At 38.7% G+C, this 25103-nt stretch overlaps 1 protein-coding gene and 1 long non-coding RNA gene across 2 annotated transcripts; one reads left to right on the top strand and one right to left on the bottom strand.

Annotated features, from left to right (window-relative positions):
• The first annotated feature begins 6066 nt into the window (after window positions 1-6066).
• Window positions 6067-8126, top strand: LOC148878495 (Heavy metal transport/detoxification superfamily protein). The gene is made up of 3 exons (XM_088955631.1): window positions 6067-6769; window positions 7106-7187; window positions 7348-8126. The coding sequence occupies exons 1-3, from the start codon at window positions 6758-6760 to the stop codon at window positions 7899-7901; spliced, it is 648 nt and encodes a 215-aa protein (XP_088811757.1). The 5' UTR covers window positions 6067-6757; the 3' UTR covers window positions 7902-8126.
• Window positions 8127-11666: 3540 nt separating this feature from the next.
• LOC148878494 (uncharacterized) lies at window positions 11667-23150 on the bottom strand. The gene is made up of 3 exons (XR_016102419.1): window positions 20920-23150; window positions 13913-14049; window positions 11667-12057 (listed from the first exon to the last, which is right to left on the bottom strand). It is a non-coding gene; the product is annotated as an uncharacterized LOC148878494 (long non-coding RNA).
• Window positions 23151-25103: the final 1953 nt, after the last annotated feature.

Here is a 25103-nt window from a genome sequence, read left to right as displayed (position 1 = left end):
TGGGTCCATGAGGACAAGAAAGAAATTGAAGCTATCACCTTCTTGTTGCCAGTTTTGTTGTCGCCTTTGACACCGAAATGCAACACATCGAATAGAACACTGCACCATGGCTACCATTGAATCCTTTCCTGGTGGTACTAGAGTTGTCTCTTTTGACACATTGTACCCTTTTCCAGGTTTTAGCAAAGGCGATGAGGACTTCATTGAGCCATTGGCTTGGACCCACGGCTGCCACCACTGAAGCCTTGGGTGGTGGCTGCCACCGTGAGTCTTCCCTTTCTTCTTGGACAAAGAGGCTAAGGTGATACATCTGTTCTTCCTCCGGTGCTTACCTCTTCTACCTCCACGGCTGATGTTTTGTGGAAAAGGAAAGAACATCTTAAGCTTTTTTATGGAGGAAGAAACAATTGCCCACAAGGGACAAGGAATCAAAAGTATAAAGGCTACGAATGCTTCATTGCTTTTTGCTTCCCCCTCCTTAAACCTTTTCTAATGCATCTCTAATCCCTATTAGATTTCAATTTTCCATCTCTTTTTTTATATTGATGCATGGTGTGTTAGTTGATGGAGGGATTAGGGTTTTGATAAGGGTAGATTTGGTCCTCCACTAACATCATGACACGTAGCATCTTAGAACAGTTGGATGACACCCGGACACCACGTAGGCGATGACTTGCCTTAGCCAAAATGATGGAGTTCCAACTGGTGACCTACCTTTGCTGATCTGGCGACCTACCTCTGGAGACCTTTTGACCTATCTTTGTCGACCTGGCAACCTACCTCTAGAGGCCCACTAGAGACTTGGTGACCTACCTCCAAAGACCTGGCGAAAACCTAACTGGTGACCTCATACACAACTCAGGCAACTCGACAAATGGCTAGTAGCACCTCGTCTAGTGCCGACCTGTAGTACCTTGCCGTCACTGGTCCAAGGGACCTCTACATGAGGAGCAACCTCCTCAAGGACTTGCCAACCTGACTAAGGTCCAAGTCGCGACCCACGAGATGTGCTCGTCGACCTCTTCCTTAAGTAAGTTACTATTTCTGACTTCTCCGGGACCACAACGCTCGATCGTTACACCCATTTTGTTGTATCGTCTGCATCAAAGTTATTGAATAAACTTTGTCCCTCTCCACCAAACATGGAAAATGCGGTTTCCCGGGAATATCAGACACGTTACAAGAAGCTCCCAGGTTCCTTACGCCTATATAAAGGTATCATTTCCAACCTCAGAAGGTATGCACAATTTAGCTCTCACAGCTCTCTAGCTCTCTCACTATCCGAGTCACCTGCCAGCAGGAAGATGTCAAATCATGCATCATCAATTGACACCGTCTATGGGAACTGCTACACAAAAGCTAAGTTCTAACCTGTTCTTTGAGCCTTAAGTAATGGCATCCCCAATCAATAACAACAACACCTAGATTGAAGGAACCCCCTAGGGGGCAGAATCAGAATAATTAGCCCAGACAAATTCTTGTAGTCTTGCTTGGACATAATCTCCCGAACTGTGAGGCCACCCCCATAAATCGATCCCTACATGCTCTCTGTGAGATTTGACAGCCAACAAAATGTGAGGCCACCCCCACAAGTCGAGCCCTTCGTGGTTCCCATGGGAGTTGATAGCCAACAAATTGTGAGGTCGCCCTACAGGTCGAGCTCTCCATGCTCTATGTGGGAGTTGATAGCCAGCAGATTGTGGAGCTGTCCTCATAGGTTAGCCCTGCCGAGGTGGCAAGGTGTCTTCAGGCCGAGGTGCTGAGTGCAAACTGGCCTGTTAAAATTTCGGCAACCTGACTGAGACTCACTTTGGCGACCTAAACAAGATGACTTGCGACACATGTAATCATCCTGGATGAGTCGGTAGCCAATGGACTACAGTCGCCCTTGCGGGTCAAACCTTTAAAGGTTCCTATGCGAGTTGGCAACCTATAATTAGTAGAACTGCCCTCGTAGGTTGAGCTACCTGTGGATTATTGTAGGAGTAGACAGCCAATGTCTCCGAGGAATGATGCATTGTAGCTGTGGCACCGACCCGCTATTTAAACACTAGTAGTGACACATGTATCACAAGGGGGCAAAAACTAAATGGCCAGCTCAGGCAAGCTTCATTAGTTTGGCCTAAAATATTTTCTAGCTCAACTGCAAAGCCTCACTATTGATCAAGCTCTCCATGGCTCCCATGAGAGTGGAAAACTAACTGAATGTGGAGCCAGCCTCACAGGGCGAACCTTTCGTGGTTCTCATGAGAGTAGGCGGCCTATAAACAATAAAGTGACCCCTCTCAAGGTGAGCCACCTATGGCTCTAATAGGAGCAAGCAACCAGTAGTTCTAAGAGTCAAACTAGTCATTTCGGGCCAAAGGACCTACAACAAGCTACTCCCTTCACCACGCTGACCTCATCTTAGGAATGGGAGGCAATTGATGAGTGAAATTTTGGCTCTCCATTGACATCATGACACATGGCATTTCAGAACAGTTGGATGACACCCCAACACCACATAGGGAATGACTTGCCTTAGTCAAAATGATGGAGTCCCAACTATTGACCTATCTTTGTTAACTTGGTGACTTACCTTCGGAGACCTACTAGAGACCTTCCGACCTACCTCCACCGACTTGGCGACCTACCTCCGAAGTCTTAGTAACCTATCTGCATCTACCTGACGACTTACCTCTTGAGACTTGGCAACCTATCTCCAAAGACTTGGTGGAAACCTAGCTGGCGACCTCGTGCACAACTCAGGCAACTTGGCAAAGCGGTTGGCAGCACTTCGTCCAAGACTAGCTTGTAATACCTCATCATTACTTGGGACCTCAACGTGAGGAGTGACCTCCTTGATGACTTTCTAACCTGATTGAGGTCTATGTGGCAACCTACGAGATGTGCTTGTCGACCTCTTCCTTAAGCAAGTTATTGTTTCCGACTTCTCTGGGACCATGGCGCTCAACTGTTACACCTGTTTTGTCATATCATCTACATCAGAGTTGATTGGACAAACTCTATCCCTCTCCTCCGAACATGGCAGACGCGGTTTCCCGGGAATCTCAAACATGTTACAAGAAGCTCCTGGTTCCATATGCCTATATAAAGTTCTCATTTCTAACCTCAGAAGGTATGCGCAATTTAGTTCTCATAGTCCTCTATCTCTCTCACTTTTAGCTCTCTCAAAAATCTCCAATTCGCTGACTTAAGCATCAGAGTGCCCACCCCAGCTAAAGAAACCTAGGCACTCTAATACTGTTTCCCTATATGTCTCTCTAGAGAAATAAACAGCTCGCTATTCTACTTAGCTTGGCATCCAAGCCACCTCTTAGCTCGACCCTAGTCAGTTCGACTTTCGAGTCACCTTCCAACTCGACATTATTTAGCTAGGCATCCAAGTCACCTACTAGCAAGGAGCTGCCAAATCACACATCATTAGGTTTTACATTAGGCTATCAAATACCAATTCTCCTGTGCGTTTCTCTAAAACTAATCAGAATGTGATCGTAGGAAGCATAGAAATGTGTTTGGGCCCTCGTACCAGTCTGTACCAATTATGAGGACTCTTACCAGTTTGAACTCTTGAGACATGAACCCTAAATAAATCCTCACAAAGTCAAATATGTCTTCAGTTTGAAACTAGGAATATAGCAAATAGGGCACTTTAAATCCGACGATCTTTCCTCTCTCTCTCTCTCTCTCTCTCGTATTAGCAGTTTTCTCCTAGAGCTTCCAACTTCCAACTGAGTCGGTTGCCCGCACTTGTAGCTTAGTGGAACCATGCAACTGCCCAAAGCAATTCTTCCTAAAATCCACTGCTAGAACAATGTCTATTCTGATTCATAAGGTAAAACACAATGAGCAGTGTTTTTTATTGAAAGATAATTGTGGTATTTTTAAAAGTTAAAAATTTCAAATCACACATCTCATCACGAGATACAAATAACTGATGAACCACTAACTAAGGAACCAACTTGATAGTTCTTGAAAGTTAGGGTATTACAGTGACATGCTTTAAAGTTCGGGGTACTAACTTGAAACCATAGTTTTAAAAGGCTAAAGAGGCGAAGCGGCCAGATAAAGCCTTGCCTCAGTAGCCTCTGTCTTCTTCTTTGAAGCCTAAGCCTTGGAATGGCTGAGGCGCACGACTTCCACCTTGCGCCTTATAACTTATGAGACGTGCACCTCAACCAGTTGCCCCTGCCAAATGGAAAATCAATGGAACTCAGAAATGCATTTTTTGTGGAGATACAATCCAAGAGAGAAATCATGATCCCTGAAATCAAAAACATATCTTTTATAAAACAGAACAAACATTTGTTCTTCATGAATGGCTGGTGAAGATATCCCTGGTCTTCTTCTTCATGCTCTACCTGACGGAGATTCACCTATAGAATCAACTAAAAAAATGAGAACATGAGACCAAACCTTTGTATCGGAAAAGATTGAAGATTGCTCATTTTATTTGGAAACCCATCCATCATACCAACTTTTTCTTCTTCTTCTTCTTCAAGCTTTGTCGTTCTCCATGAATTTGGAAATCCATCCACCGCTTAGTCCATGATAAACTGAAGCAATACTTTTTAGGTTTTGATTTTATGGGTGTACTTTTATGAAGATTTTCTTTAGGTTAAACTATTATGTTAAGCTTTAAAACTTGTCTTTTAAATTATTTCTTTTATGAATTTATTTTTGGGTTTTAATTGTTCAGTCCATCCCTAGAAATCTTAGCTCCACCCTAGGTAGAATGAATTTTGACCGATGCATTGATGCCAAATCCATAGGCATAGGAGGCTACTAGTAGAATAGGAGGTGACTGTAATTTCAGATTTCTGGCGGGGAGTATAGTCTACTTATCCTTTTTTTTAGTGGACGAAAAATTGGCTGTTAAGAATTTCTATATTTTTATATTTTGATGAAAATTTGGGTGACAAATGGTCGATGTGGTTTGTACTCTAGTAAGCAAGTATGAATTAATTATACAAATAATATCAACACTTCAAAATACCCTCTAGAGGGTATTTTTGTTAACGACCATCATATTCTTTTAAATTTTTTGGTAAATAAGATAAATTACCTTTCTTTAATAAAAAAACCTATTCTTTAAAAATATAAATCGAAACAAACAAATTACTTTTTTGAGTATTCTAATGAAACTTTGTCCACAACATGTATTCTAATGATGGACCTTAATTCTTTTTCTTTTTAGTTTCTACAATGGTTTTTCAGGAAGTGTAAATTGGCTAGTAGTTTGGGGTCCATTTGGTTTATATGAATAGAAGTCTAGAATTGGAATCAGAATGGTCCGTTACAATTACAACCGGTTTGTTGGCAGAATTGGAATTTCATCTAAACCAATCAGAATTAATGATCCATTCCAATCTAATTCCCAATGGGTGGTTGGATGGATGCACATGCTTGTAGTGTGTATGTATAGGTTTTTGCTTTTAGGAGATTTTGTTATGGCCATTGGACCATTAATATTAGATGAACCAAACAAAATTACACAAAACTCCAATTTCATGTTTTGTAATGCCTTTACTGTTTATTGATTATATCTATAATTTTTATCATTTTTACCTTGACGCTTAGGCTTATGCTTCGCCTATCTAAGAATCAACTGCCTCACCTCTACCTTAAGCCTTTTAAAACATTATTTGAAGGTTGAAGGTACTAATCTGAAATTTTCCCAAATATAAAATAAAATATTAATATGAAAAGTCCTTCAAAATGTAAATTTGGACTCTTGTCCTATATTTATATTTAGATTTTTAGTAATTGCCCTTGATAGCTCTAAGAAAATTTAGAATTCAGCTCATAAACTTGAGTACAATTTGTACATTTTGCAACAGCTAGTGTAAATCATAAGTGAAGGGGGTACCTCTGTAGGCCCGCCAGATCTAGTCCAGTTTAGAGAAGTCCTCCTTCCGAAGGGTACAAGTACAATACGTATGGGAGGTTGCCCCCTGCAACTGCAAATGCTTCCACGTGGCAAAATGCTATTGATTAATTACAAGCAAATCTTACCACCTTAGTAAAGACTTATTTATTGGTCAGTGGACTGAATCATAATTTTCTGTTATTTATTTTATTGACGTGATGAATTCATGAACCACTAAAAGGGTCATACACTACTAAAATCCGTTTATCTTTCAACGCTACACGACTCCTCTCTGTCGCATCCTCAAAAGAAATTATTGGGGATGGTGGGATAGGACGATGAGCAGCACATGGGATTTGGAACGATGGGATCGGGGGGATTGAACGTCACCAACGTTGATCCACATAAAATTCTACGTCCAGAACACTCGTTTCAGGCGCTGTTGGATGGGATTGGGAAACGGGAATGATCTTATAATTACTTTCCAAAACCCCGTTAACGTTCATCCTACGCTCGCGATTAGTAAGTGCAACCACATAGATCCTCCATCTTTGATTTACTCTCACGGATGTTACCCTTCTTTCCCTTCATCTTTGGAGTTTCAACTCAGAGTCAGAGTGGGTGTTTTCTCTTTACTTAAAACTACACCACCGACGTACATCTTCAGAGCTACTCGATCGCGAAAGTAGGATTTGCGTTCCTCCTTTCCTTTGGTCCCACTTTCGTTTCATATGATTATCACAAGAGAGAGAGAGATAATCACTTCACTGGACACAATTGCTCCCTCTCTTCTTCCTCTCTGTCTCTGTGTACGTTGTAAGTGTTTTCCGATCAGCTCCTGGTGAATGAAATTCAGATCTTTTGATCATAACTTCAACAACAACGACAATGGCGCAAAAGGTATGAAATCGAACCATCTCTATATCTCAAACCCCTCATTTCTTTCTCTTCTCTTCTCATCTCATCTCAGAAGGGAAAAAAGTAATCAGTAGTTCTCGTTCTCTTTTCGGTGGTTGTGCTACAATTCCTTTCAATTTTGTTTCGCGTGTACAACTTTGAGTTCTCCCGGATCTAATAACGCAATTCAATTAACCCGAAAGGAAATGCTCGATCTCCAACACATGGGACTGAAAGAAAATTTAAGTTGATCAGGAAGGAAAAACAAGAAGCCATCAAATCATGGCCTCCGTTATTTTTATTTATTTGCTCAAATTAAAGCCTTTGGTTTAATTTCAGGTTTCAACAATTGTGCTGGAGGTTGACCTTGGATGCCCTCACTGCTATAAGAAAATCAAGAAAACACTCTGTCAATTCTCTGGTTAGCAATCTTTTTCTTGTTATCCCCTTGCATGCCTCTCTCTCTCTCTCTCTCTCTAATTTTGGTTTAATTTGCCTTTATTCAATTGCATAACTAAGAAAAGAAAAAAACACTAACATTGTTTGGGCGTCCCTTTCTTTCAATCTTTACCACACTAAAGAAATAAGAGATCAGGTATTCGATGAGAAGCAGAACAAGGTGACCATCATCGGTTGCTTATGCTGCCCAGATAAATTCATGAGGAAGCTCTGCTGCAAGGCCGGAAAATGCATCAAAAGCTATGAGATCAAAGACGGCGACAAGCCTCCCAACAAGGACCTCCCACGGACACCCGCACCAGCTCCCAAACCACCCGAACCGGCTCCAAAACCACCTGAGCCGGCACCCCCCAAGCCACCAGAGCCGGCACCACCCAAGCCACCAGAGCCGGCACCCAAACCACCGGAGCCGGCACCACCAAAGCCAGCAGAACCCGCACCAAAACCACCGGAGCCGGCACCACCGGGCCCACTATTTGGGGTATGCTGTAGACCATGTTACGAGGGATACAGCGGAGGGCCATGCTACCATGGGTATGGGATGCCACCACCTCCACCTCCATGTTATGATGGTTGTGGTTGTGGTTGTGGTAGAGTGCCATACTACAGGGGTTATTATGTCAGTCGCTGCGATTACTTCAGTGAAGAAAATCATTCGGCATGTGTCATCGTGTAATAATACTCAGACAATTTCATGGGCTTTTTATATTATCGTCATTATTATAGTTGGGCCGGGTTTGATCATGTCATCTATAATAATCCAAGGTTGTAATGGATCTTTTATTCTATTAGGATATACATACATATATACTATATATAGGGTTTGTTGTTTATATCATTATGTCATATATGGAGTATGATTTCCAGGATCTATTATATATAATTGAAAAGTTTGTGATGATGATCAGCTTCAGTAATCATTTCAATCTTTTTTATTCATGCCTTTTAAAGGTGGTCCTTTTTTTTTTTCTCGAGTCCGATTCTATTCTTTACACAATGCGTGCATCTTAGTCGCACATCTATTCATGCCTTTAAAGATGGTCTTTTTTTATTCATGCCTTTTAAAGATGGCCTTTTTTTTTCTCGAGATGCACTGAGGCCGGTGAGGCGCATTTTGTGAAGAATAGATTGGTGGACTTTTTAGCTGCCACAGAGCCGAGGTAATATAGAATAGACTTAACCATCAATGGTCCCATTGACGCACCAAGCTGGTGGAGATCCTGCCTTTTCGTTTTCCGATTTGAACCCGTGCCCTTCTGTACCTTACGATCAATCCAACCTCAAAGTGTAATGGTCCAGCTGGTTGGTCGACTAAAAATTAAACTAATCTTTTCAATGAACAATCTCGCCTATGCCTATAGATGTAGGTATAGCTGTGAGAATTGATGTTTGATTACCATTCCACATGATGATGAATTGAGTTGGTTCAAACGCCTCTCTCAATCATCTCATCAAGCACTGGCCCCATTGCAATCGGTTTTTAGTCTACAATCCCCCCAAATTTGGATGCAGTTTTAGCTTTCCATTGACAGACACGCGTGAGTGTCAACAATAACCTTTCAATACCGCAATGTTTCATCATCAACTTGATGCCTATGGTTTATCGTCCTATCACGGGTTTGAATTAATGGCTGTGGGGAGGAGGGTCATGTTGAAGATAACGTGCTCACGTCCAACTGATATCAGTCCAAGCTGCTCGCATAACTAATTGGATTAGTTCTGTTGTACAGCCTAACTACCTATCTTTTATATCCACTAATCAACTAGAATAAAATTCTGAGTTCAGTTCTATTGTAACTTATCTTCTTATTTATCATTTTAAATATAATAACCGAATCACCCAATATGAAGTATGATCGATTTTCTTCAAACTCTTCTTATCTTTCATGGTATCGGAGACTCGTCAATCTGAAACCATGTCTACTCAGTCCGGTGCAGTTGCATCAACCACTGCCCACCCATCTTCGTCACCCTCCGCACCTGTGTTTTTGGAAACAGCAGTATCCCAGACACCATCTCGATAAAGATGGATGGTCATAACTATCTACTCTGAAAATTTCAAATACTTATAGCGTTGGTTGGAGCAGAACTAATGGGGTATGCAGATGGTTCTCTCACATGTCCTTCTCGGTACTTTTCGGATAACACTACATCCAATTCAGCTCATTCATCATGGATCAAAGAAGACCAAATCTTGTTATACAAGTCGAGATGCTTGGCGGGTGTTGGAGAACTTATATGCATCCAAATCAAAGGCTCAGATTACCCAACTTCGGAACCAGCTTCTACTTGTCAAAAAGGATGGTGATTCCATGCACGTTTACCTTCAGACAAATTGTTGAAACAGGCCTTACCTTGCTGAATCATGCTTCTGTTCCGCACACTCATTGGGTTAAAGCTTTTGAGACTGTGGTATATCTACCCAATCAACTGCCCACTCGTGCTCTCCATGGCAAGACTCCCTATGAAACACTTTTCGGTAAAATTGCATATTATAAATTTTTAAAATCCTTTAGCTATTTATGTTTTCCATATATTCACCCCTATATGACTCACAAACTGGACTATCCATCAAAGCTATGTATTTTTATGGGCTACAACCCCCTTCATCATAATTATAGATGCTTGGATTTTGCAACTGATCACTACTTCATCAGTGTGCATATCCAATTTAATGAAACTTCCTTTCCTTTCAAAGACTCAAATTATTTATCAAACCCATCCACTTAAAATTCTGAGGGGCCCACAACACCTTTGGTGCCGCCGGTTTTACTGCCTTCATCGGCACATTATCTTCAACAATTTGATGGTGCATGGAAATATTTTATTTTATGTTGGAATGCACATATCGGTTAACTGGAGTGAAAGATATATAAGAACTTAAACTTTTGGATTATAAGTATTATACATTTATTGTATACAAATATTAAATGGCCTTCATTTGCTATGTTATACTTTATGTAAAAAGAAACAATTGAAAATCACAGTAAAAGCCTAAAGGGTGCTAATTAATGATGTGCAAAAACACCTCAACCATTAAAACAAAGCGAAAGGGACAATTGAGACTTGTCACTGAGTGGTGCGTTCTTCATCTAACCATGTTTTAATTGTTTGGTTGGTTGCAGTCAAGGATTTGGCTCCTCCATCGAATTAACTTCCTATTTTTTTAGTCCAACTGTTGAGATAAAAGATTGACGACTCTAAAACCAAATGTTCACTTTTTTCTTTAGTTGCACACCACATGCACTCAGAAAATCTCGACACAACTCACAAACCCAACTTATATTGGTTGGACCATCCGACTTATATGCCGCAAACCAGGTTTTGTACATGCATTTTGAGTTGTACTTGTTTCTAGTCAACAAATTTGCAATTATAACGACCCATGGAACTCGTGGGTTCCACTCAACCACTTTGCAGTTTTAACCAATGCCTTAAAAATCAATTTTTGATATTTAACATATAATTATTTAACTTATAAATATTATTTTATGTTTAACTTATAATTATTTAATTCAATTTATAACTTTTTATTTATAAAAAAATGTTAAAATTTATAATTTGATGCCCAAAAAAGGGTTTTTTTTTAGAAAAAGTAGCAAGTCAAATAGATTTTGTCCCTTGAGATGCATAGATCTCATAAAATTATAAAAAATAAAAAATAAAACTCTAATTAAATATTGGAGTGAAAAGTTATGGCCTCTAGAAATTTATAAATATATTAAATATACAACCCGTAACATGGTGATCGGATCAAATGGGTCAACAGCTGAACCACCCAAATCAAATGGTTTTTGCCAAGTAAATACTAGCTCTCACCAGCACTCAATCTCTATATTATCCTACATTACCAATAACCACTTGTTACTATCAATTCAAATGTAGAGGTGTAAAGTGGGTCGTGCCGAACTGGCACGAGGCGGCCTGCCTTTAAGGTGGGTCGGGTCGTGCTGGCCTGCGAGCTGCCACGGGTCGTGCCATCTTCCCTAGTGGAAATTTTGGGAGACAGCCCAGGCTCAAGTGGGATCATGCTGTGTCGTGCTAGCATGCGGGCTTGGGCTGGCCAGGCTGCAGGTTGTGCCATGGGCTTGGACTGTGTCGGGTCAGGCCATAGGGCGGGCCTTGGGCCTAGGCCAAACCGGGCTGCACTATTTTTTTTTATTTATTATTTTGAAAATTTTGATTTCTTTTCTAAGTAAAATTGTAAAACTAAAATATTTAACTTTCCTATGAACTTTGGGAATTAGGAACTATTTAAAAAATTAAGAAATGAGAATTCTAAGTTATTTAATACATAAATGAAAAAAAAATACTTATTAACCAAATTGAAATAAGAATGGTGGAATAACAAATTGGAAGAAAAATAGGAATTTTATTTCATTTAAATTTGAATGACACGAATTAGTGAATTACAAATATAATGATTGGATCATTGCATAACTTGGATGAATGAAATATAAAAATGGAATAAATTAATAAAATATAAAAAATACAATATGGTTACAAATTGGAAATACAAAAATTACATTGTTGAAAATTTTAAAAAATATATATATCAAATAAATTAAATAAAACTTAAAAAATTTACAATAATTTGAAAAAATGAAAAATTCTACAAGTAGTCAAATTCATGAATCATCATTCATGACTTTCATCATCTGTTTTGGGTGAAATGTCCAGTGTTGTATCATGCCCTCCCTTGTCTTGTAATCTATCTTTTGCATCTAGCCAATCCTTGAAGCAGATGGACATCTCTATGCTCTCATCGTTCATGCAACTTCTTTTGTCATCCAACACCTTGATACCTGCACTAAAACAAGGCTCCGATGGAACTGTAGACACCGGAAGGGTTAGTAGATCACGTGCCATGATGACAAGAACTAGATAATTTTTTGAGTGTTCACTCCACTAGGCTAAAATATCAAAATTATTTGATGCTTCACCTAAATTAAAAAAATTTGCTTGCAAATAAAAATTAAGTTCAGTAAATGAACTTGTTGAAGAACTAGCAGATTTCTGCATTCTACTTATTAAATAAAAAATATTTTATCTTCTACTATTGGACTCAAAGTTAGAAGAAGAAGAAGAAGATGAACAAGTTGTAGGAAAACTTCAGATTCATACAAACTGCATATTTCAAATAATAAATTATTAATTTCTTCTTTTTTATTTTCTATATCAATATTCATATTTTCATAATATGTTTCAAGTAAAATATCTAAACCATCTTTCTAATCCTAGGGTTTAATATTGTAGCTAAACAATAAAGGGGAGAAATGTTCTCCCAATATTTTTTAAATTTATTTTCCATAATTTCAACAATACATTGAAGTTGTGGATTATTTCTATATTTGGCAAAACAATCACTAATTATCATTAATTGATACGGTAAATTACAACTAGTTAGATAATAAATTCCAGATAATTCATTTGTTGCATCATAAAAATGTTTTAAGAAATCTCTTATACAGATTGTCATTTCTCAATCTTCCTCAAATATCATATCATTAGGCATTTTTAAATTATAAAAAAAAATTATTTATTACATACACAACTTTCTAACATAGCATAGGTAGAATTCCACTTATGCTTTACATCTAATATAAAATGTTTATATTTTAAACCATAATTTTGGCATAAATATTTAAGTTTTTGTTTTCTTGCCCTGAACTTTTTATATATATAATACAATTTCTAATTTTTGAAATATGATTTGAAATAATATTCAAGGCATCTTGAATACATAAATTTAAGATGTGACATGCACATCTAATATGAAATAATTTACCATTTAAGCATGGTTTTAATTGAGATTTTAAAATATTTATTGCAAAATCATTATTTCTAGCATTATCAAAACTAATAGAAAATACTTGCAGCAATAGCTGGGCCACTATGTGGCCATTCAAGCCTAGTAAAACTTAAAATTCTTTTATTCAAAAGCCATTTTTCATCAATGAAATGGTTGGTAACACAAATATAATTAATAATAAATTTGGATGTCTAAACATCCGAAGTAATTGTAACTTTAGAATTAAGATTTGCTAACAAAGAAATTAAATTTTGTTTATATGAATAAAAAATTTTCAAAGGATCAGTTCTTATAGTATTGCTAGAAACTTTTTTATATTGTGGGTTTATAGAACTACGCAACCATTTTTCTAGCTTTGGATCTTCAGCTAATATAAATGGTTATTCTACATGTACAATATACTTAGCAAGTTCTTGTCTTATTTTTTTCTTGTGAATATCTAAAAATACCAAAACTAGTCCCCCTCCCAATCTATGTTTGGGTTGTTTCTCTCCCTTCATCTTCCTCTCGCTCATGTGTGAGCAGATGTCTGCTCAAATGACCCATACCACCCTTGCTACAATAACTAAAGTCTTGCCTACATTTTTGGGAAATAGCCCTTTTCCCCTTTCCTTCAATATCCTCTACTTTGAAAACCTTCCAAACCGAGCTACTCAGCTTGGAAGCCCTCCTTTTTCCCCTAGTATCACTATTACCGGGGGTGAAAGTTCCACTTTCATCAACATCAAATGCATCGGCATCAATGTTAACACTAATACTATCATAATGCGATTGAATGTCATCCATGGTGAACATGTTGGGGAATCGGTTTTGAGAAGGGCCGGCCATTTGTTTTTTAATTCTAAAAAGATAAAAATTAATCTAATTCGACTTACCCAGATTATTGGTTCAAAATCCCAACTTGATTTCAACGGTTGAAGCCTTTCAATGTCCAAGCCTCCTGAATTGAGATACTTGAGCTGGTTGAGCAAGCCTTCTTCTTGTTGAAAGTCAAACTTCGATTAAGTTGAGACTTGAAAATTGGAGAATGCAGAATCAAACAATCAGCTAATAAGAATTTCACAGATTGTAGATAGTTGATAATGTATGAGTATGAAAGAGAGAGAATTAATAGAATTGTTGAATTGGTGTAATGAGACTGGTGGAGGATAGTATTATTTATAGGAATCGAACATAATTCAATTGCCCAAAATACCCAAAAAAACATGTTATTTAGTTGTTAGGAGGGGTATTTTGGTCATTGTGAAGTTACTTATAACTTTACCCAAAATGCCCTCCTAAACTAGTTGTTACATAGCTGTTGGGGGGCATTTATGCCATTTTTCAATCCCCCATAAGCAAAATACAGAAATACCCCCCTAATATGGTTGTTTATAGCTGTTGGGGGGTTATTTCTGTAAACCCCTCCCCAAAAATAAAGCTGAAACTAGCCGTTGGGGGATCCAACGGCTATATTCCCGGGCAGGCCAAGCACGACCCGTTATGGGCCTGGCGGGCCGTGCTTCATGTCGTGCCACAGGCTAGGCTATGGAAAAGAAACTTTCTTTCCTCCTTTATTTTTTTTTTTTCAGTTTTTGGTTGTATCCTTTTCATAATGTATAGGTTGATACGCCCCTAATACACCATCAATATGCCCCGACATGCCCTCGATATGCTTCGATACGGTGGAGAAAAAAGATGATATACTGATTTTCCACCGTATCTCATATCTAACTTTTTCAAAATACAACACGATATGCCTCGTATCGGGCTTATCGTATCAAAATTTGAAACCTTGGGTGTATGCTCAAAATTTAAGAAAAAAATCAATTGAAGTTTATAAATTAATGAAAATAACATATAATATGCTGAATTGAAATGTTAGAAAGTGCATATATCCATAAATTAGAAGCTTATAAGCAATAAGTTTAGGCATTTAAGCATTAAATAAAATAATAACTAATCAACTAACAATTATAAATATTTTATGTTTCATGTTAAAAAAAAAACAATTTAGAAGAAAAGAAAAACATAGTTGATTTAACAACAACAACAACAACAACTTTTAGAATATTAAGAAAAACCTCACTTGAATTATCCAAAAAGAAATTAAGAACTTGAGTAATCCTTTTTGCATTAAACTATCTTAAAACACTAAGAAAAACTAATAGAATTTTATTTGCCTTGTTGTTTTTTCTTTTTTACTTTTTATTTTTTATTTGGTCTATAATTATTAAAGTGTTTTTATATGTTTTAAATTATAAAAAATGTATTCTTTTGCATTAAATCACTAAATAATCATTGATACTTGAGGCTTATGCCTTTTTATGCCTCAAGCTACACCTCACGCCTTGAGGCTTAAGGCTTATGTCTCATTCTAATAAAGGCTTAAGCCTCACATCGCCTCGCATCAAACTTGTGAGGCTTAAGCCTTGAGGCAAATTCTGTGCGTCTTGCCTCAAGGCATACACCTCACACCTCAAGGCTTAAGCCTTTTAAAACAACGGAAATGACCACCTCCAATGCCAGTCTAGACTTGTTCCTCACGAACCCACCTCACAAGAAAAACTTTTGGCTATTTATAAAAAATAGTTTGGGATGTTTTGGGAGCTTGCTGTGAATGACATCTCATAATGAGTGTGGGTAAAATAGTATACACTCAATACTTTTTTAGTTGAAAAGACAACTGATGACCCAAATTAGCTAAGGTGCCATTTGTAGAGGCTCCCAACACAGCCTAGGCTATTTTTTCCAAACAACCAAAGTGACCTCCACCTCACACCAACATCCCTTAATTGTGTTGTCATTCATGGAGAGATGTTCGCAATGCAAGGTTTGGATGTGTTGTTGAAGTTGGTGTAATGAACAATTTTGGAAACCTTTGATACATTGTTGTCACAACCAATTTAAGGTGGAGTCACATCAATAAATCAAAGGGATGTAATATGGACAAACATGTCCCTTGTGCACATGGGAACATATTACAAGTACAAGAGAGAATTTGCACTAGCACCCCTACAGAGCATGCCTCATAGTACATCCCAACCGTGTATTGAGAATATTTATCATAGGGGTGAGCATTTGGTTTATTCGATTAAAAACCAAACCGGATAAACTGAAATTTTAAAAAGTAAACTAAAAAATAAAAACCAAAATTGAAACCGAAATTTTTGGTTCATTTTTCAGTTATTCCGGTTAAAACCGAATTTTAATAATATATACTTTATTATATATTTATAATATTTAATATATATTATAAAATATATATTATGAAATTGAATTTCAATTTATTATATTACAAATTATATATTATATATAATCTTAGAAAGTTCAGTTAATTCAGTTAATCGAATTTCTAATTCTAAAAACCAAAACAAAAAACCAATTTAACCAAAAACTGAAAAAATCAAACAAAAAAAAATTGAAACAAAAATTTTGGATTTGACTTTTCGGTTTTAACCAAATAGTGCTCACCCCTACATTTCTCATGCTTGTCATAGACTTATAGGGAGATGCTTCCAATGCATGTTAAGATGTGTATGTGGAGCACCAATCTAAACTTTATGTCTACAAGAGATATTCTCAATGCACATTGAGGAATTGGGATCTACTCCTCACACTAGCCTCACAGCCACATCCCACCATGTATTGGAAACATCTCCCATGAGTAATAACATAAAGTATGGGAGGTGTTCCCAATGTGCAACTGGTATATCTTGTGATGTCCGTGTAAGGAGCGCTCTATGAGGAGGAAATCCAAACTCCACATTAAGATGTTATGTGGAACACACTCTGTGGGGAGCCAATCCGAACTCTCTTCTTTGCACATTAGGCTACTATACATCTTTTGGAGTACATAATTCAGATTGATCTCAATAAGTGGTTTTATAAAAATGGCATTTTCTTTGCTTTGTGTGTATCATAATGTTTCACTTAATTTTTGTCCTTGTATCTAGGGGTGTTCACAGGTCAATTTAATTTGGTTCTAAGCTATTTGGCCAATCGAACCGACCTGGTCAAGTTGGGGAGTTGGTCGCCAAAACTACTAACCAATGGTGAAAATCGACCGATTTGGATTCTATTAGTTTGGGTTGGTTTTTGGTTTGGTCAATTGGTTCACAAGATTTAAATAAAAAATAATAATTTAAATTAAAGAACTGAAATGTTATTATTAAAAAAAGTAAATTAAAAAAATAAAATTTATGGTATAAAATATTTTAAACAAAGAAATATGGGAATTTTCTCACTTCCCAACATTAAAAAATATAAATTTGAAATATAAAATATCAATATATATCTATGATCGTGTCAATTCGATTTTGGTTAGTTTACAAATGGCCAAACTGAAACCACCTCGACCCCATAAGTTTTATCGGTATTGTAGAAACTTTGGTCTTTCTATTAATGTTTGGTATGTATGTTCGAATTACATCACATCAGCCAAAACTGTCATAGGGGTGGATCAACCCAGCCCCAATCTGATTTAGGCATGTGAAACTCACATGGAAGGTGGTCCTGATCCTAAACAACTTTCTGCACTAAAAACAATTGCCAACCATACATATATATACAACTTGGCATTCTGTTTTTCACATTGTTGTACAGCATACGCTCAATAGAGTTCATACTAGTCTTACACCATATGTAAGACATTTAAGAATAGGGATATTGTCTGATACTCACTATGAATTATTCACATTTTTATTAATTTCACTATAATTTTTTAAAACTTCCAAAGAGCCTCTTTAGTGAGTTTTATTATCCAGCATTCACCTTTCATTAAGATTTTCGTTAGATCATTGTTATTGATCATTAATAAATTACCCTTGAATGATCAGTCAAGCTTATTAAATATTTTTATGACAAAACTACTCATAACTGTTGTGGGTCTAATATGTATACAAGCTTGGATTAGGGGTAGTTTTGTCATAAAAATATCTAATAAGTTTTATTATCCTTTTAGGGGTAATTTGGTTATGTAAAAGATTCTAATGCTTATGTGGACAACTTCTGTTAATAATCATTGATGGTGAACTAACAAAAATCTAATGGATGGTGAGATTTAGACAATAAAACTCACTAACAGCGCGATTACTAGAGGTTTTGAAAAGTCATGGTAAGTTTAAAGAAATGCAAAAAATCCATGGTCACTTAATGCCTTGTTCGCTTTTCGGTAAGTCACTTACCTGGGTAAGTGCATTTACCCATGTTCTTTTATTTCCCATGTAAATAAGGGAATGACCATCTTATCCATAAAAATTTCTATTACTAAAAGGGGCATTTTTGTTACATCCAAGTATTGACAACTTTCTCCTAGATGGGAAAGTTAATTTATCCGGGTAAGTGATACCCAGGAAAATAAACTTTCATTGTTCCCCACATAAATCTGAAAAATGAACATGGGTTTCTCATTGACCAACATTCCCCCCTCTCAAAATCCAAAAAAAGAACACCCCCTAAGAGAAATGCTAAAGGCGTCATGGTGAGTTTTAGATATTATCCCTAAGGCTGTGTTTGGTTGTAGTGCAATTTTATTTGCACTAGTACAAATTCATGGGAGTGCAAATGAAAAGAATGTGAATTCTGGTTTAATTATGTTTTGGGTTTTGCTTTATCCTGCTTTAGGTCTTATTTTACCTCATTTGTACTGTGATTAAACATAAATTTTGAAATAAAAATAAATCATAATTTGTATCAAAATCATTTACACTACCATTGTTATGTATCAAAGCAAATAAATTCGCATTGCAACCAAACATAGCCTTAAGAATATGAAAATGAACCCAACTTCTTTTAATAACTTATTCAATGAAACACAAATAAGCTATTATGAAATGGTCTTTCACTCAATTACATATATAATGCATTGTTTTAACCAACAAAGAGAATAAAATACAAAGAACTTCCCTATACTTCAGTGGTAGTCACACTTAAGTCCCTAAAATTTTATTTGAGACATAGAACTACCCTGTCATTTCAGATACCAATACATTTAGCATTACTGGTTTGGAGCATTTATGAAATCATTTTGTCCTCTCCTCTATTGCATCTCCAAAACTCAAAATTTCAACTTTTTTCTTTCTTCTTCTGTTCTTTTTTCTTTTCATTTGCTTAAAAGAAATACATGAGAGTTGAAAGAGCTAGAGCATTAATTAGCAAACCAAGAATAAAGAAGAGGGCAAAATAATCTCATAAAAGTTTAAAATTGACAGAATGCTAATGGTAGGAGCAAAGTGTGGGACACAAAAAGTACATGGTAGCTCTCTATCACAAATGAGAGTTCAAGGAGGCAAGTGTCACTACCCCAAAATGTTATGATTCTTTCTTTATAATTTACTTTATAGAGTACTGATCTCGTAGTTAATTTGGTCATAAGGCATCCCTTGTAATGAGGAGGCACTCGTTCAAACTTGTAGATGTATAGTTAAACTCTCTCCATTGTGACAATGGAACCATTGTGCATCATGTTGGTAATTTTGCCTCAATCATCAAGCAAAGGTTCATAATTTCCATCTAAGAAATTTGACATTTCAATTGGTAGCTTCAGAGCTCTGGACTAATTAATTCTAACCCACCTAATTGTTATAACCTCCAATGTTCATATCCTTTGTGATGAAGATAAACTTAAGTAGCCCAGTTGGGTGGTTTAATAGATATGTTATTGTTAAGTAGCGGATGGAAAATTGATTTATTTGTTTGTAATTTTTTTTATTATTTACCGCATAGTACCAATTTATTCATGGTCAAGCTGGTCATAAGGCATCCCTCATAGGGGTGCAAATGGACTGGGTTAGGTTGGGTTGAGGTTGATCCTAACCTAATTTGAGCTATGAAATCTCCAACCCTAAACTAACCTTACCCAAAGTTTTTGGGTAAGGTCGATTTCACTACTCCAAATGTTTTTCCCCTATATGCACACAAAAATAATTACATATTTTGCTACCAAATTTGGTAATGAGGGGAGCTTCCTCACTTCCGATGTGATTAGGTTGAGGGTCCCACCTATAAGGAGTCAAAAGGCATCAGAACCCCCGGAATGTAGTCATAGGGGCGAGGATTCTGGTGGTCAAGTCAACTGAAGGTTTTGGAAAGGCAAAGGTCTTAGTAAGCTAGAGCAGTTGAAGTGAATGCGCCTGTAAGAGCCATACCTGTGGCCATGAGTTCCCTTATATAGTCAGGGTCACCTAGGAGCTTGTGCATTAGGCATGATATAATGGTTTTGCATGTCGGGGTTGTATTGTGAGTATAGAACTATGCTCAAACCCCAGCATCCTCATGGGAGTTGTCTTTGGGAGACCTATAAAAAACTCCCTACAACTGTTGTGGATCTTATAGAAACTTTTCTTTCTTCAGAAGCACATAAACATGGGACTGCTTCATTTGCTCTTGTATCTGAGCAGGGGTACTCCATTGCTGGAATTTGATCATCTCTAACACCATGATGTATTCAGATTTTGGGCACATAATGATCCAACTACATTTATGATTCTAAATTACCAAAATCATGACCGCACTAAGAGAATTCTCTTAAACTTACCGGCGATGAGGCTGTGTGCTAATACCTTATTGGAGACTGTGAACACTGGCATCCGGTGACAAATCTCAATGAATTAACAAAGGAACAACTAAAAATGAAAAGAAGACTTCTAACAATTGGCTCAAAGACTTTCGAATTAGATCGTAGGGAAGGTAAACAAGAGGAAGAGTTTGCTCTAACTAAAAGAGGTAGGGGAACCTAGTCCCGACTCATATTGCAGCATGATGATCTTCTTTGGATCAGAACTTTTATCCAAGATTTAGTAGGAAAGCAATGATGAACTTTAGTGGATAGGAAGCGAATATCAAAAAGGAAGAGTTCTTTTATAACAATCGAATGAAAAAAAAATGGGGTAGGTTCGTTCACCTGAGTAACTGGGTAAACTTAGAAAGATTTAGAAGCGTTTGCATCCCTGTAGAACCATCAGTCGAAGGCTGGAGGAATTTTGTTCAGTTGTTAAATCTGTTCTCCTTTAGTAGACCCTCCTCTGGGACCAAAGACCTTTCATAGAACCTCTTTCCTCCCCTAGACACTAGAAGTATAATCATCAGAGCAAGAGGTCATGCCTTCATTTCCGTCGTTCATCGCGACAGACCCTTCGGAAACTGGAAATTTGCATTTGTAGTTTCCAAGCCTCATTCCTTGAGTTGGAAAGACGTTGAAATTGGTCTGTCTGCAAGTCTGCACTCCGACGTCCTGCTGGAACTTTCTCCAATCAAAGAAGACAAAGCCGTGGGTTTCGCCCCCTTTGAAGAGCTGGTTTGGGCATGGGCGAAACAGGAACTAGTTCCAGTATATGGGGAATGGGTAAAGCTAGAAAGGTGGTGGCCAACGGTAAATGCAGTTCCAAATGCCCTGAGCTTCAATGGTTGGGTAAGATTACGAGGTCTCCCATTCTATCTCTGGACAATGGAGACCTTCTCTTTAATAGGATAATTGTGTAGTAAATTGGAAGATGTGGATCGTGACTCACTGAACTTTCTCAATCTAAAATACGCCAGAATCAAAGTGAGAAGAAGGGGTGTCCATGCTATCCCCAGGTTTGTTCCTCTCCTGGTGGAGATGGAGAAGACGAACGAGTTTCCCCCTATTCAGATTGTGTGGAATCATTCCACCAGTTCTCTACCTCGTGGCACCTTCCCCAACGTTGCCCAGAAGCATGCTGGTGCAGATAGGAAAAGTAACAGAAACAACAAGTAGGCGGCAGGTAGCAAAACAATCTCTTAGGTGGGAAGTTTCCTTATCAAGGTTAGAGAGGAACAGGGCTTCTTCAAAAAGAAGACAGGAAGTGGAAAGTCCTCCCTTCTCCTTAAAAAGAACCATCTGAAGACTCTCCCCAAGAATCCGACCCACCCAACTCGATAAGCAACAATTTTGAGTTACTGGGATCTTTTCCGGAGGCCTACAACCCTTTAGTGATTCCGAATTCCCCTCAGTTAAGCCCACCAACGACCCCTCTTTCTCTGGACAACCAGTGCTAGAAACCCCACCCAGCTTTGGTAAGGTTAAAGGAACCATGCACAGAGCTCCAACACCTTCAACCAACCTTGATGAATCCTTCGGCTATGAAGAAGCTGATTCGAGTGTTGAAGGCAATCCTTACGAAGCAGATAGTGAAGATGATCCTCAAGAGAAAGCCTTTCAAAGGGCTTAGAAATTATTTGAAGGGAAGGAGATATGGGGAAGTGTGGAGATTCTCGAACAAGTCCAATTAGTTAACCCGGATTATGGAAAAGCCTCAGATGTGGATAGTCTTAATCATAGACAAGGAAGAGGATCACCACCATGCCTTTCTAGTTCGTGCCATTCCAATTGAAATTCTTCAAGAACTTCCTTTGTCTCCTCTACCACAAGTTCCAACAAACCCTAAGTTTTTGTTTTATCTGAAGGATCTTCTCATTTTGTATCGATCCCTTGTCTTTTAGGTTCAGATGGGGATTTGTCCCACTCTCAACAAGAAGTAGATTGTCAAACATCTGAACCAAATAGCTCGGGAAGGAAGGTTTCAGAGGATACAACATTAGTGAATCTCTTGAGGTTTCTGGGGATTGGAAGAAGAGGGGAAGTCGGAAGGGTTTAGAGGAGAATTTTAACCTCAAAGGTAAAGGACCACAACAAAAGAGAGAAAAAAAGAGCTCCAAAAGAGAACTGAAAAGACTACAATGGAGCCTAAGGGACCAGACTGCAAGAGTTAATAGATTGAATAAGGGGACTTCCTTAAGAAAACAATGATGAAAGTCCTAAGTTGGAAAGTTAGGGGATTGGGAGGTCAAATCAAAAGGGCTCTAGTGAAGGAAACTCTTAAAAGAGAAAATCCAGACATTGTCATCCATTAGGAGTAGAAGAAAGAGGTAGTAGACAAGAAACTTATAAAAGCTATATGGGGCATAAAGGGAAGGAAATGGGTAGGCGTTCCTGCAATAGGAGCATCAGGTGGAATTATTATAGCTTGGAAGGAAGATGAATTATCTGGACTGGAAATTGATAGGGGAGAATTCTCGGCCTCAATCTTGTTCACCAATACAAAAGACAGGATAAATTGGATTCTAACAGGGTATATAGTCCCAACTCTTTGTCAAAGAGAGAGATTTTGGGAGGAGTTAGACTCCTTACATGAGAAACACTATTAGTTGGGTATATAGTCCCAACTTCTCCATCTTTATTTCCAGACACAATTTATGTGACATCCCTCTCAAGAATGGTCTTTTTACCTAGTCTAATGTGTAGGAAAACACTATTAGTTGTAGGTTGGATAGGTTTCTCTTATCTCAAGATTGGATGGAAAGATTACCCAACATTTCTCAAGATCTTTGTCATCACTCTATTTCAGACCAATGGCCCATTAAATTGACTACAGATCCAATCCTCAAAGGAAACCCCCATTTCAGACTTGAAAAATGGTGGATATGTCATAAGGACTTCAAGGAGATGGTAGCCGGATGGTGAGAGGATTGCGAAGTCTAATGGAGCGCGATCCGGCTGGTCTTAGCTGTCCGCTGCCTTGCTTCCGAACGAGGTAGCAGGGAACCTGAAACGGAGGAGATGGGAAAGCTCCGGGGGGAACCCGGTGTAGAGGCTCCGAAGCTCAAGTTAGAATCCTTCAAAAGCAAGGTAATACCAGATAGCGCAAAGTTTGCATACCTCCGTTGTCGGGGGGCAGGAGGCTCTTATAGTCACTTCGTGCACTCGTCCCGGGGCCCTTGTCAGGTCAAGTATGATTACCCTTGTGCTTGTCAATTCGGCCGTCGTCCTTTCTGCTGAGACAGAACCGTCACTGCCTAACCGTCATCTAACTGGAGATGGCGGTGTCAGTGGCGGTGGCAGGTGGCCGTTTAGGGTGCTACCAGCAAACGTCAGATCCCAAGTCAGTCAGGCGCGGCGCCCTTGGGCACGAACTTCCTTAGTGTCAGGCGTGGTACGACTTGTTTGGTTTTGGTGCCAAGTGATGTGAAGTGCTAAGCGAGGCGGTCTTGAGCTCAGAGGTATCTATAGGGCAGGTCAGTTCGGCGAAGTGTATCCCGAGCTGTTACAAGGTGGGTTAGTTTGGCGAAGTGTATCCCGAGCTGTTACAAGGTGGGTCAGTTCGGCGAAGTGTATCCCGAGCTGTTACAAGGTGGATCAGTTCGGCGAAGTGTATCCCAAGCTGTTACAAGGTGTTTGGCAAGTATAACCTGAGCTGTTACAAGGTGGGTCAGTTCGGCGGAGTGTATCCCGAGCTGTTACAAGGGTCAGTTCGGCGAAGTGTGTCCCCTTATTCCCGCCTAGGCTTGGCCCCTTTTGCCGAGCTGTTGTTTCTGCCACGTGTCACATAATAGAGAGGTCGGGCCAAACCTTCCTTCATCAATTGCCCCCCACTCCTTGCGCCGGGGGTCTTGCCATGGTGCGGGGAGTTTTTGTGAGGTAGCAGGTGGATTTGTCCCATCCTTTGAACCTTCACTGCACGAGACGCTTTTGCTAGGGTTCTTTCAGTTTTCAAGAAGGCTGGAAACGTGCTTAAGAATGTTGGTGGTTGTGATAGCGCGCATTTTAAATTTCAAACCAATTCGCGCCGCTAGGACGTTACAGCAAGTCATTTCAAAAAGGCGCGCTACTACTGTACGTGTGCGGGCGACTGTCAGGGAGACGTGCGGCGTGTCAGTTTCGGAAAGACGCGTGTCAAAGCGACGCCAGTTTCAAAAAGACGTGCGCTGACATTTCGCTTTTTTTGGAAAGACGTGCGCCAATCACGTCTCGACCTTAGGGGTCGTGCGGTCAGTAGGAACGTGGGCCGTCGGATCGTCTTCGATCTGCACGGTCGATTCTTGGTTACTGTAGTTATAAATAGTGGGGGACCCCAGTCGGTTTGTCACTTCTGCGGTTTGTCTACTGAGTTCGCATCCAACCTTTCAGCTTGCGTCCAAGTCTTCCAGCTCGCGTCAAGGCTGGTTATACAGTCTTCACGGTTCTTTGGCTTTGTTCTCAAACTTTCCGGTGAGTACTTTCTTGAATCCATCTTTTCCCCAGTGTCTAGCTTTGATAGCTCAGACTATTCTTCGAGTAGGGCCGACGTA

This window comes from Nelumbo lutea, chromosome 1 (genome assembly GCF_056320005.1).
Source record: "Nelumbo lutea isolate HS-2025 chromosome 1, American lotus-T2T, whole genome shotgun sequence".
Classification (NCBI taxonomy): domain Eukaryota; kingdom Viridiplantae; phylum Streptophyta; class Magnoliopsida; order Proteales; family Nelumbonaceae; genus Nelumbo; species Nelumbo lutea.
Note: the sequence above shows the minus strand (reverse complement) of the source record. Positions and strands in the feature narration are given on the sequence as shown.

What these genes read in the sequence shown, in the direction of transcription:
- LOC148878495 (XM_088955631.1), top strand. An exon ending in AACACTCTGTCAATTCTCTG is followed by an intron (nt 7,188 to 7,347) that starts GTTAGCAATCTT and finishes ACCACACTAAAG; the next exon opens with AAATAAGAGATCAGGTATTC.